The sequence below is a fragment of the Bombus vosnesenskii genome, unplaced genomic scaffold (assembly GCF_011952255.1).
Source record: "Bombus vosnesenskii isolate JDL3184/JDL3185 unplaced genomic scaffold, Bvos_JDL3184-5_v1.1 scf7180000013336, whole genome shotgun sequence".
NCBI classification, from domain to species: Eukaryota; Metazoa; Arthropoda; class Insecta; order Hymenoptera; family Apidae; genus Bombus; species Bombus vosnesenskii.
Window position 1 is genome coordinate 432,654 of NW_022882974.1, and position 14,773 is coordinate 447,426.

Sequence of the window (14,773 nt, forward strand, 5' to 3'; positions counted from 1 at the left end):
AGATCACAGTGAAAGCAGAAGACGACGCCTTCTTGTTTTAAATTGTTTATGGCGTTGGAGAGAGGAACCGTGAATGGTTTGAGACACAAACAGAATATAATTCAAAGCAGTGCAATGTATTGGCTTGAACAGAAAGTTCGTTCCGTTTTTCGTAGCGAGATGGACCTCAGTTTGAACAACAGCTATCAACCTCAATAAGATTGGTAGAAATTAGTATTGATTAATTAACAGTGTTGAGTGTAAAACAAACATTTTCCGATGTCTTTCTTTTTCGTTGGCCAGGCACCAGTTCAAATATAGTTCATCAAGACAATGCAAAAGTTTAAGCAATAGCTCTTAATTACAATTCAATTGATTACACTCGATATTGATGATTAATTGATAATCAACTGTTGAATGTTAAACAAACATTTTCCGATGTCTTTTTTTTTATTGGCCTGTCATCAATGTAAACATAGTTCATCAAGACAATTCAAAAATTTAAGCAATAGCTTTTAATTACAATTTAATTAATTTAACCCGACATTGATGATTAATTGATAGTCAACTGTACAGTGTAAAACAAACATTTTCCGAAGTCCTTGTTTTTTGATGGCCTGCCATTGATTCAAACATAGTTCATTAAGATAATGCAAGAGTTTAAGCAACAGCTTTTAATTACAAATCAATTGATTTACCCGATATTGATGATTAATTGATAGTCAACTGTTCAATGTTAAACAAACATTTTACGATGTCTTTCTTTTTTGTTGGCCAGGCACCAGTTCAAATATAGTTTATCAAGAGAATGCAAAAGTTTAAGCAACAGCTTTTAACCACAATTCAATTGATTTAACCCGATATTGATGATTAATTGATAGTCAACTGTTCAATGTTAAACAAACATTTTCCGAAGTCCTTGTTTTTTGTTGGCCTGCCATTGATTCAAACATAGTTCTTTAAGACAATGCAAGAGTCTAAGCAACAGCTTTTAATTACAAGTCAATTAATTTACCCGATATTGATGATTAATTGATAAACTGAAGTGTAAAACAAACATTTTCCGAAGTCCTTGTTTTTGGCCTTTGTTGATTCAACATAGTTCATTAAGACAATTCAAAAATTTAAGCAATAGCGACATTGATCAACTTGTCTTTTTCCTTGTTTTTTGACCATATTCAATATTCATTAAGATAATGCAAGAGTTTAAGCAACAGCTTTTAATTACAAATCAATTGATTTACCCGATATTGATGATTAATTGATAGTCAACTGTTCAATGTTAAACAAACATTTTACGATGTCTTTCTTTTTTGTTGGCCAGGCACCAGTTCAAATATAGTTTATCAAGAGAATGCAAAAGTTTAAGCAACAGCTTTTAACCACAATTCAATTGATTTAACCCGATATTGATGATTAATTGATAGTCAACTGTTCAATGTTAAACAAACATTTTCCGAAGTCCTTGTTTTTTGTTGGCCTGCCATTGATTCAAACATAGTTCTTTAAGACAATGCAAGAGTCTAAGCAACAGCTTTTAATTACAAGTCAATTAATTTACCCGATATTGATGATTAATTGATAATTAACTGTTGAATGTTAAACAAACATTTTCCGATGTCTTTCTTTTTCGTTGACCAGGCACCAGTTCAAATATAGTTCATCAAGAGAATGCAAAAGTTTAAGCAACAGCTTTTAACCACAATTCAATTGATTTACCCGATATTGATGATTAATTGATAATCAACTGTTGAATATTAAACGAACATTTTCCAATGACTTTTTTTTTGTTGGCCTGTCATCAATTTAAACATAGTTCATCAAGACAATTTAAAAGTTTAAGCAATAGCTTTTAATTACCATTCAATTGATTCAACTCGATATTGATGATTAATTGATAGTCAACTGTACAGTGTAAAACAAACATTTTCCAAAGCCCTTGATTTTTGATGGCCTGGCACGAATTGAAACATGCTTCGCCGAGGCAACGGGAAACTATATGTGTTAAACGTCACACGACAAATATTGATACAACTCGAATGGGATGTTCTGCGCCATCTACCATATTCTCGCGATTTTGCACGCTCAAATTATCACTTACCCGCTCGTTACAAAACAACCTTCGCAAAATAAGAACTCGTGTTCTTTGGAAGACTGGAAAAACAAATTGGAACTATTCTTTTTCTCGGAAGACTAAGCGATTCGACGCCAATAGAATAGCGAAGTTATCAAAAGGATGACGAGAAGACATCGAAAACGGTAGACGTAAAAGAGAAAACACGTCCTACAGTTTAGCCGTAAAAACGAGACGAACTTTCCATTGAAGCCAATATTAACAAAATTTGTTTCATCAGTAAAGAAGATGTAGAATCCACAAATGATTAAATTCATTTAATTAAATTACATTCAATTTTGATTTTAATTTAATTAATTCAATAATTTATAATAATTTAAAGGATGTATCACATTTGCTTTATACCGTGTCCTTTCTCATTTTGATGATTTTGAAATACAGAATGATAATGACAAAAACAGATGCCATTTCTATTATTCGTCTCTATATTGTAGAATTCTCTCATCTGCTGACTAAATTAGAATATTGGATTGTACTTCCATTTTTCTTTATGTATTTATATTTACATTTAATATGATAAATTATATTTATGTGCAATGAATTATATTTATATATAATGTGTTCATATTTACCTTGAAATTGAGTGAGAGTATCGGCTCGCAGGCGGTATCGAGGTATCTGTTCTTCTAGCAAACTGATGATCTCAACTTCTGGCAGTTCAGCTCCACTGCATACCTCTACAATACAGTTAATTTCGTAATTATATTTTACTCTTATCACTCGATCAAATCACTTTTAACAGTTATACTTAACATTTATATTGAACAACCAATTGAATTGTAAGAAATCCTAAAATTTTACCTCTAACTTACTGTACACCTTATTTATAGCAATTTGCTTTGCCTATCACAGACGCGCGTATCATTGGAGCGTTAAAAATCATGGCAGTGTAAGTCAAGAGATTCTGACAATTAGAATTTAGCATTTCAAATCCTACAAACATAGTCTCCTCGTAATTAACGATGTTACAGTTTTACTTTCTTCCACGATACGTTTTCGTGCTCTGAGAACGTACGATAAATTTCTGGTAACAATGAACGTTGCACGCTATTTTACGAAGAAACCAGTGAATTCACTTACACCACTACGATCCTCAGTCATCCAATACGTTACGTGCATGTCTCTGATAAAGCTGAATAATTAATTGTCACTTAACATTTAAAACGATATAGAACAATATAATGTAACAATTTCTACGTATCTATTATTACAAATAAAATATAGTACACTCTATAAGTTCGTATAAGCTTGAAAGATTTTCACGTGTAAGATTAGCTGCAAACGAAATTATTTTCTGCAGCTTCTGCAATGCACATCTGCTTGGAAGTCTCAGACGTTTTACACGTGTTTTACAATGCGTTTATGAAATCAATTGCATGGAATTTTCTCTCGAAAAGTAATTACGACAATGCAGCTGGAAAGTATGTATTTTCTATATGATCCTTTTAATTTCTCATAGCGGGATCATCGAACCGTGATACGTATGCTTACAAAGACAGGGTCTAATATGCTGATTTAATACGACAAGATCTAACAAGCTACACTTAATTGGTGTGGCATTACTCGAAAAAGTGTTCTCAAATTTGTCTTGTTATGAATTATTCCATCAGATTGTTTGAGATTATCATGCGATAAAGAAAAGAAAAAAAGGAAAAAGAAAGAAAAGAAAAAAAAAGGGAACATTATCGTAGTTAATTATCTTAATCGTCAGCAGTGAAGTTTATTAATTACTAAATTATCCAAGTTCGTTAAATTGAAAGCATGTGATATATATGGCGAAAGAAATCAAATTGCGTTGTAATAGAACAATTCTCATTGTCTAACGATCACTATGAGAAACACTGATGTAATCGATTCTACTGCATACTGTCAAGCTAAATTAACTAGAAATACAAAACCACTTATACCAACACTCAATCTGATAGGCAATCATGCTTGCTGGCAATAATGCACGCATTTAATAGAGCGCACGATTTCTTCAGTAATTTTTTATTCGTATATAAAGCAACATTATTTTTCACTACGGTTTAGCAATTAGAATAGAAAAACATTTTTTAATACTGTTTCGATGAAATTTTTGCTTTTAAATTGGCATTATAATTAGATGATACGTTTGAATAATCGAACTACTCTAAATATGTATTTGTTGATAATTTGGAAGAAATGAAGTGAATTTAAGAGAAAGTTAGGTGCAGAGACTTCTAGGTAGAAAAGAAACATTTTTCTTCTATGATTTAAGTTCATGTAATTGTGATTATTTAAGTTTAGCTATGTTATATTTCTTGGTACAATATCAAACAATATCGAGGCAAATTTTTAAATTTCAAATGAATCTGAAAATTTTCGAATATCGAATAAGCTTGAACATTTTCAAATTTCAAATAAGCTGGAACATTTTCAAATTTCGAGTAAGTTTGAACATTTTTAAATCTCAAGTAAGGTCGAGCGTTTTCAAGTTTCAAATAAGTTTGAACATTTGCAAATTTCAAGTAAGTTTGAGCGTTTTCAAGTTTCAAGTAAGTGGAACATTTTCAAATTTCGAACAAGTTTGAGCGTTTTCAAGTTTCAAGTAAGTTTGAACATTTGCAAATTTCGAACAAGTTTGAACATTTTCAAGTTTCGAACAAGTTTGAACATGTCAAGTTTCAAGTAAGTTTGAGCATTTTCAAATATCAAGTAAGATTGAGCATTTTCAAATTTCAAGTAAGCTTGAACACAATCAAGTTTCAAATAAGCTGGAACATTTTCAAATTTCAAGTAAGTTCGAGCATTTTTAAATCTCAAATACGTCAAATTTCACAGATGCTTCAGCATTTTCAAGTTTCAAATAAGTCTGAACATTTGCAAATTTCAAATAAGTTTGAGCGTTTTCAAGTTTCAAGTAAGTTTGAATATTTTCAAATTTCAAGTGAGTTTGAGCGCTTTCAAGTTTTAAGTAAGTTTGAGCACTTTCAAGTTCCAAGTAAGTTTGGGCGCTTTCAAATTTCAAGTGAGTTTGAGCGCTTTCAAGTTTCAGGTAAGTTTGAGCATTCTCAAATTTTAAGTAAATTTGAGCATTTTCAAATCTCAAATACGTTTGCGCGTTTTCAAATTTCTCAGATGCTTGGACATTTTCAAATTTTAAATACGTTGGAACATTTTCAAATTTCAAGTAAGTTTGAGCGTTTTCAAATCTCAAGCGAGTTTGAGCGCTTTCAAGTTTCAACTAAGTTTGAGCACTTTCGAATTTCAAGCGTGTTTGAGCGCTTTCAAGTTTCAAGTAAGTTTGAATATTTTCAAATTTCAAGTGAGTTTGAGCGCTTTCAAGTTTTAAGTAAGTTTGAGCACTTTCAAGTTCCAAGTAAGTTTGGGCGCTTTCAAATTTCAAGTGAGTTTGAGCGCTTTCAAGTTTCAGGTAAGTTTGAGCATTCTCAAATTTCAAGTAAATTTGAGCATTTTCAAATCTCAAATACGTTTGCGCGTTTTCAAATTTCTCAGATGCTTGAACATTTTCAAATTTTAAATACGCTGGAACATTTTCAAATTTCAAGTAAGTTTGAGCGTTTTCAAATCTCAAGTGAGTTTGAGCGTTTTCAAGTTCCAAATAAGTGTGAACATTTTCAAATTTCAAGCGAGTTTGAGCGCTTTCAAGTTTCAACTAAGTTTGAGCACTTTCAAATTTCAAGCGTGTTTGACCGCTTTCAAGTTTCAAGTAAATTTGAGCGTTTTCAAGCTTCAAATAAGCTGGAACATTTTCGAATATCAAGCAAGTTTGAGCACTTTCAAATTTTAAATAATCTTGAACATTTTCAACTTTCAAATAAACTGGAGCATTTTCAAATTTCAAATAAGCTTGAACATTTTCAAATTTCAAATGAGCTGGACATTTTCAAATTTCAAGTAAGTGAAAATTTCTACATTTCCGATAAAGGGTGATCAAAAAATTGCACGTTTTAGTCTCACGATTTTGGGATGGAACATAGTGCCTAATGATGAAATGAAATTGTCGAGTTGAATTGACTATTAATTTGTCAAACACAGGAAGTTAAAAACATGAAGATTCATTAACCACATCAGCTGATCATACGCTTCAACCTACAGACTTCTATATTTAAGAAATTCGTTGCCAGACCTTTAGCCGATTGCTAACAACGAACTCGAACTTAGATTTTCAAAATTCACAATGACCGATTCAACATAGCGATCCAAATAATATGCCAAAAAATGTCCTAACATTCATAAAACTTTCATTCAAAGAACTCTGATGTTAAAAAGTTATAAAGTGAGTTTTCAAACTTAAAGCAATATTTAATAACAATAATAATTTTAATAGTAATTACTCTAGTTATAATAATTACTTACTATTTTAATAATGATTTATTTTATTATAACGGAAAGCTTGTTTGAAACAGCTTGTTTGAAAATTATACTTGTCGGTAAAGTTAAAACCAGACGAAAATTAATCGCAGAATATTACTACACACGCTAAAGTGATAACTTTCCGACTGTTGGCTATTGCAGTCACACTATACCAATTGTACGATTCCTTGGATATGGCAATATTATGTGATTCATGTACATGCCCAATGCTCATATACGTAACGTATCCATCGTCATTTCCAAGGAACAAAATCAAGAAAAATAAATAACCCTGTAGCAGGTGTTTTTTTTTAAATATATCACCCGCTATATTGAATCGGTCATATGAATTTTGTAAACCTAAGTTCAAATTCATTGTAAGCAATCGACAAAACCTCTGCCAATAATCTTGTTAATTACCAGACTGACATAAACGTACGTCGAAACGTATGAGCTGTCGCGTTAATGAATTTTCATATTTATCACCTGCCGTATCTCTCAGAAACGAATTGTCAGCTCAGCTTGAAAACTCGTTGCGATTGATATACCATCGTACAGTACGATTCGACACAAAATTCTGATCCACTTTTTGAAAATTTCGATTTATTTCTTTTAACAATCGATCGAATGTGTCGTCATAAATTAGTAACATAATAATTTTCTTATGAAAATTAATAGTATGATCAAATAGGTTTTTGTATGCGTAAATATTATTTTTGTTTGCTTATTATGTTGTAATAATATATTGTACGGTTATCTGCTGGTTGGCTCAACAGAGCCAGTTGTAAACGTAAAATGGATATTAAAAAAGAATGTTGTATAATTAAAAATAAAAAAGGTGTGTTATATAAGCATAGGATCATAAATGTTTTCTTACAAAGTTATAACAACAATATCGAAATTATATCTGCCTGATTCTGCATGGAAACGGATGTAAATTTTGTATTTATTAGAACAACAACTTCAGTAAACATGATCAATCGATCGAACGAGAATCCAGTCACTTATAATTTTCGTATTGTTGTTGTCACTTTGTGATAAAACGTTTACGATCTTACCTTTGTATAACAGTTTTTCTTATTTTCGATCATACAATTTGGCGGGATAAAAATGAGACACCTTGTATATATTTTTATGAACATAACCTATTACCACACATTTCTACGTAAAAGAAGTTATTAATTACTTTTCATTTCCTCTAGCGAAGCTAAATGCGAGGAATTGTAAAGTTAGAATTATTCCTATTCGCAAACGTTTTTACATATTTCCAGAGATACTTTGGTATACATATTTATAAGATATTTAAGTACATATTCCAAAAAGAGTGCAACGCTGGTATAAGTGTACAACTTTCTACAAGATGCTTTACTAATTGCTAATACAGACGCTATACGCATAAACACGACTTACGTTAATTAATTGTAATAAATGTCAAATTGCATTTTTTTTCAGATTTACTAATACATATACTACGATATATCAAATATGGCATCGCTTCCCATTTCTAGGCAATGTGTACAAATTTGATTGTATATGAAAAACTGATTTTAATATATACGTTACATTTATTAAATATTTCCCTCGAGGAATTAATCGTGAATACCGTGAAATGAATAAAAAAAGAAAAAACTTATTGAACATATATTTTCAATAATTTCAGAAAAATTATATATACGTGATTTATCAATAACAGTCAATTGCAAATTTTACATATGTAAATACGTATTCTTTTATCCATCGTACTTTAAATATCAAATCAACGTCATGCCACGTAAGAGTCATACATAGCTAGAATTCTCGTATTCGTTTCCTATTTGTTGAAAAGTATTTTAAGTGTTATTTCTCAAGGAAAATTATTTAAAGATACAAAATTATATAATCGAAGGGAAGCTCTTCATTTCCCGGCAAACGAAAATAAGCGTTTAAGTCGTAAAATACTCCGACTTTTGAAAACCGTATAGGTTTATGTAATGTTGCCGGTGCCGCCACCTAGTAGCGTGAACACAATACAAAGCAAAACACAAAGTCGGTCTCTGTCGATAACAAAGCTCTATTCACATTATGTACATAGATAATCGTGAACCGAACAAAACGAAGACATTCGAGATTTAACGAAACAAAATACGCAGCTCAGAACTGAATAAAACAATACGGTTTGAACGTAAATTAGAAAGTGGAAAGACTGCCTGGTAAAGAATCGTACCGTTTCTCCATTTGTTAAGAATGCTTTCCTTCTTTTCCAGGACTTTTTTAAGTCTCGCAGGGCCACTGGGCCGACTAGACTCAGCACTTCTTAAGTACATAATCCTTAATTCTAACTCATTTTAGACACGAACCGCTCTATCTTTCTGAACACAATCACTTCAATGCTTAATTATGTTTAGAATATTTTTTCACTCGTGTAATATTACTGTTCACTTATCCACATGTATTTATCGTCAGTGGATACGTAGCTTTAATTTCTTTTTATGTATATATTACAACCTGTTAGATATGCTTTATATTTGGCACATAAAGTGCATGACTACGTAAACACTAAATAAAAAGCTTTACAATACCGAATGAGTTTACAACCTTATTTTTCGGTATCAAGAAGTGCAAAAAGGAAGAAAATGAAGGAGAAACCGAGAAAAATGACCAACAGATGTTCGTAATGTCAATGTAATTGACTTTTCGCAGTCGATATAACGTTACGAACGTTCAAATGACATTATGCTGCATTGAAAGAGGCGATGAGCACACGTCTTTTATGTCATATCTCTAATTTATTTATACGGTAATTGTTATTTATAATTTCACAGGACACTTCTTCTAGTCGAAAAATATAACATTAAAATTTCTCACAAAATTTATGGTATCACCAATAGTTAAATTTGCAACGAGTTCTTATTAAAAAGTAGAATTGGTGAAATTGAAATTCTGCAGAGTGAAGGAAACGATCAGACGGATTCGCGAGTCGAGTGAGAACTTAGTGCTCGAACAGACCGAACAAAATAGCACAAATCTATTGGCTCGTGGCCAATCTTATTTCTTTAGGAACCCTGAATAGGTTGATCGAAAAACATCGATTTCTATAAATTTTACTCGCTATCATTATTTTTTTATTATCTCGCACTTCGCAGTAATTCCATTTTGCTAACGGTCGAATTTACCGAAATTTACCGGCTAAAATAAAAACCTTCCGAATCGGGTCGACGAATTTTTAAGCTCTAGAACCGATGACGTTCCCACGGGATAAATATAATTTTTGCAAATAACTATTCCTACAGCGACTCGTATATTTTTCATTTCGTTTCAATGTTACGAATTTTTGTAATGTTCGATTAATTTTCATTTAATTCTAATGAAGTTTACGAGCTAAATAACAGAACACTGTTCTGGGAAAATTCGATTCTGCGAATCTTTCGTAACATCTTTTCCTTGTTTTCCAACACATCTACGCGATAGATCGATCAACATAGAAAATTGTGAAAATATTCGAATCGGTCCACGTTAATTAATTTACCAGCTTGTTATCGATGGAATCTTATGAAAAGTTTAAAAATACCAAAATACATAAAACGCACGCAAAATTGCAAAAACAGACAGAACATCCAAATAACATTACAACATAGCACTTCTTATACTTAAATATAAATATTAAGTATAATATTCTTATACTTAAATATACTTAAATATATACAGGAAAATGAAATATCAGCCTGGGTTCCACCATTTTAATCGTGCTCGTGAAAACATTACCTTGCATAAAGATCCGTATTATATTCAGCATTAGACAAATGAACGCTAAAGTAGGAGAGCGTAAAATGACCGACCCTTTATAGGTCGGTTATTTTTAGAGCCACGCAACGAAGTACGTTAGTTATTTCGGCATCACCGTCAGAATCGTAAAATTATCTCGTCAGCTGATTCGAAACACCGTACACCTGCTTCAAATGCTTGGAGCACTGCTTAGGTGAATGGTCGTCATAACTTACGTCAGTGGGCGAATTTAAATGTTCCAGCTACATCGAAAACCAGAAACTACACTTATCAAGTATGGCGGATATGTGCGAAGCAAATATGTCAGTACTATCACGGTCGCGTTAAATCTAAAGCTTTGCCTGATAGAAAAAATTTCAGACGATCGATACCATTGACAATATTATTTTGAAGCAATTTATTTATTTATAGTATTTTTATTACAACTCGCAATGAAGCAAATGTGTGAAGATTTTAATTCAAATAAATAAATAAATAAAGTAGTTTTATTTCCATTGGCTGTAGCTTCTTTCTTCTCGTTGTGTTATTGGGTTGAACGGTAAGATCGTTTCGTTTTTACGGCCAAACCGAAGCATATCTTGTTACCCCTACGTCTATTGTTTACCATCGACGCACGCGTTTAACCTTTCGATGACTTTTCGTTATGCTTGTGGTGATGTCGTTATTCTATTGGCGTATAATCGCTCGGTTCCCCAAAACAGACGAGTTCTAATCGTCGAGCTAGTTTTGTAACGAGCGCAATGAGTAATAGCGTGGCGTGGAAGATCGCGAGAATATGGTAGATGGGGTAGAACATCCTATTTAAGTTGCACGGATATTTGTTACGTGACGTTTGACGCGTGTAGTCTTATGTTGTGAACTTATGTGGTGAACCATGTTTGAGCTGGTGCCACGCCAACGAGAAACAAATATTTGGGAAAATGTTTGTTTTACACTTTACAGTTAACTGTTAACTGATCATCGATAGACCAGATTAGAGCAATTAAATCGAGGTTGACAACTATTAAACTCTTACGTTGCCTTGGTGAATCATGCTTGAACTTGTGCCAGGTCAACAAGAAACAAGTACTTCCGAAAATGTTTGTTTTCCACTCTACAGCCTACTGCTAACTGATCATGTATGATACTTGGTTACAATTAAATTAAATCGAGGTTAACAGCCATTGTTTAAGGTTAGGTTCATCTGGCTACGAGAAACGCAATGAACTTTCTGCTCAACCCAATACGATATTTTTTGACGGCTTATTTAATAATTAATAGAATAATTGGTATTGTTTGAAATTTTCTGTAGCTTTTGTGGATTGATATTTTAATTTAAGTGGTCTGTATCAAGTTAGCCTTCAATTTTTTACATTTTAAACTTTTTATTGTTGTTCCAAACTGCTCCACACGTTTGCTCCAAAGAAATAATCATCTGTTTCTAAAGATTACAGGAACAACGTAAAAAGAGTGAATTATTAACCAGACCATTTTTTTATAATGGAATATTTAAAAATTGCTGTAGATTGTTCTAGTTGTCCTGAACATTGTTCCAAGCTATAGTTTAAATGTCATATTTAGATTAGACATTTCTCTCCAGTTTGACATAAATATATATAAATATATATAAAATAATATTGTACAATATACAATAAATTGCATAACATGTATTGTACAGTACAATGTACTTGTACAATATACATTATACACAGTGATATAAATAATACATATTATATGTAATATTATTACTTTGTATAGTATATATTGTACAAGTAACAAAGTAAAATAACTAAGAACAAAATGTTCAGCATTATACAATAATTAGCAATTCACAATAAATTGTATAATATGTATTGTACAGTACATGTACTTGTACAATATACATTATGCACAGTGATATATATAATACATATTATATGTAATATTATTACTTTGTATAGTATATATTGTACAAGTAAGAAAGTAAAATAACTAAGAACAAAATGTTCAGCATTATACAATAATTAGCAATTCACAATAAATTGTATAATATGTATTGTACAAGTAGCAAAATAAAATAACTACGAGGAACTAAACGTTTAGCTTCATTAAGTATTTAGCTGACAGGATTATGGCACCTCATAACATATAATATGTAAGCAGCATACACAAACAGGTAGAGAAAAAGAAAAAAAGTGTAAAATTAAAGATGAAGAAGGATTTCTCAGCACAATTTTCCCTTTCCACGTAAATATACAAGACAATACAGATAAAGGACATATTGCACATTGACTGAGTAACAATAATGATAAATTAAGCAGCGGTTGTAGAAACTACACAAAAGCGGAAACAATTGGAGAAACAGTTTAATGTAGGCATACAGTGCACTGAATAATTAGAAACTTAATCCTATCGTTCATAATATTAAAACAAACGTTGACGAAACTATTTTGACAAAACAAATTTATATAATTTTATGTTATAATAAAAAACAAAAACGAAAAACGTTCTTTTTTTCAAATCCGGTAAAAATGAAATTTTCTCTGGAAATTGTGTTTTTGATTGTGAAAGAAATATAAACTCAATATAAATTTTCTTACGTCCTCATTCGATATTTTTTTCTTATTTTTTTTTTTTTTGTTTTTATTTTATTCCTTTATTTTTGATTGCTTCTATTCATTTGTTAGGTACGCCATCCACTAACTTATATGATGTTTCGTTTTGAATAAATTCCTCGTGCACGCGGATTTTATTCGTTTTTTTTAAGTTCAACAATATTTTTTATAGCTACTTCTCCTGATCGTAAACTTCTCTCGCTAGAATTCCACACAGGTTGTCAATAACGTTCAGATGAGGAATCGATGCTGGCCATGGGAATAATTCTATTCAGAAATCTCGAAGACACTTTTTTTTTATACTCGCGGCTATACGAATAGCAGCGTTGTTTATTTCAAAAATTATTTTTTCGTTGTCTATTTCGGTTATCAAAGGCAATAATTCGTCACGTAACATCTGTCGATATCCTTTAATTTACTATTTACATTTTACTACTTACGAAAACAATTTCTCTTAACTACGACGCCCATATCCGCACACGATTTTTTTTTTTTTAATTTTCAAGAAATAACGCGAAAAACATGTTTGATGCTATAATTATTCACAACACGGTATATTACATACTGTATGTGTTATATAAGGTGTCATGGAACTGGCGCACAAACCAACAACAGGTAAATTCATATGAAAAAATAAGTCGAAGATATGGAACGACGTGTCTTCTACGAAGCTTCATTTTCGAGAAGATCCAGTTTGCAAATTTATGTATAATCAAGTATAATTGAACGTGGCTAATGGCGGATTGGACAGGAACAAATAACCGGTAGGAAGTTGTTGTACGCGCGAAAATAAGTCGAAAATGTAAAATGAAGTTTTTGCACCAGACGCTTCGTTTCCGAGGAAAATAAATCAAAAGCTTGATGGTAGACGTGCGCTAGCCCAGTTCTTAATTAAACGTGTTCATACTCTATTTTCTTCGGAATGAAGCCTTAAACGAAACCACTTCATTCCACATTTTTCGCTTGTTTCCGCACGCACTCCGTGCATTTGCTTCCACGTTGATAAAATGATCCTCAAAAATTACGAATCTTGTCCTTATTTATGAAACCATTCAAATTAAACAAAGAATATGGCGAAAGTAACAATCGATATCGCGGAGATAAGATACGGAGATAACGGCAATGGCAGGAAGCACACCAGGACGTTTACCAGGACTATATATAGTAATAGAGAATGATATTTAGTAATATAGGTGCGAGGAGAGACAGAGATCTCGTAATTCGAAACTTGCATTTAAAATACACGGGTAACCTGATAGGTTTTCAGACTCATTTTTCTCGGAAACGAAACGTCAGACGAAGAAATGTTATTCTCCTTTCTCGACTTATTTTTTACTATTTTTCCACCTAGAATCACCACCCGACCGCTCGTTTCATACTTTCGGAGACACTCTGTATATTATCACGTATTTCTCCATAAGACTGACACAAAAAACAAAACTAAACAGCAACATGTACACGAATACTATATATTAGTATAATTACAAACACAATTACACACCACATGCAACACACACTACACGAAATTTGTATTATATTTTATTATATATTATTATATACTTGTATTATATAATTTGTATACCGGTTGCGTATTAGTAACGAGTAGAAAGAGAGTAGAATGAGATCTCATTCATTCTCATTGATGTAGCTAAAGACTGATACCAAATAAATGATCGTTAAAAAAGAAAAAAAAGAGAAAAAATCTAAAAGAAAGACGAAAAAATAATATTCTATATTTCTTTCCTATTTTTTCGCAAGGGATCGTTCCTCACCGTTCGTTTGACGTACATATATACGTATATATAGTTAAATGTAGGTAGAATAGCAAATAAAAGGAAGCTTAAAATTGATACACTATGGATTTTAGTAACTTTTGTTACCGAACATTTCCTGCCATATCGATAACGATCATCTACTCTGCAGTATACGTACGCTGTACTTGTTTGTTGCTCTTATTAGTCGACTGCGGATGTTTACGCGTCTTTGT

At 31.8% G+C, this 14,773-nt stretch overlaps 1 protein-coding gene across 1 annotated transcript in view; it reads right to left on the bottom strand.

The window, feature by feature from the left end:
• Positions 1-14,773, bottom strand: part of LOC117235988 (trafficking kinesin-binding protein milt) — a 101,642-nt gene that overhangs the window by 65,180 nt on the left and 21,689 nt on the right. Inside the window, exon 3 of the mRNA XM_033498552.1 lies at positions 2,686-2,790. Within this exon, the coding sequence (XP_033354443.1) occupies positions 2,686-2,790 (105 nt within the window). The remainder of the gene's footprint in view (positions 1-2,685; positions 2,791-14,773) is intronic.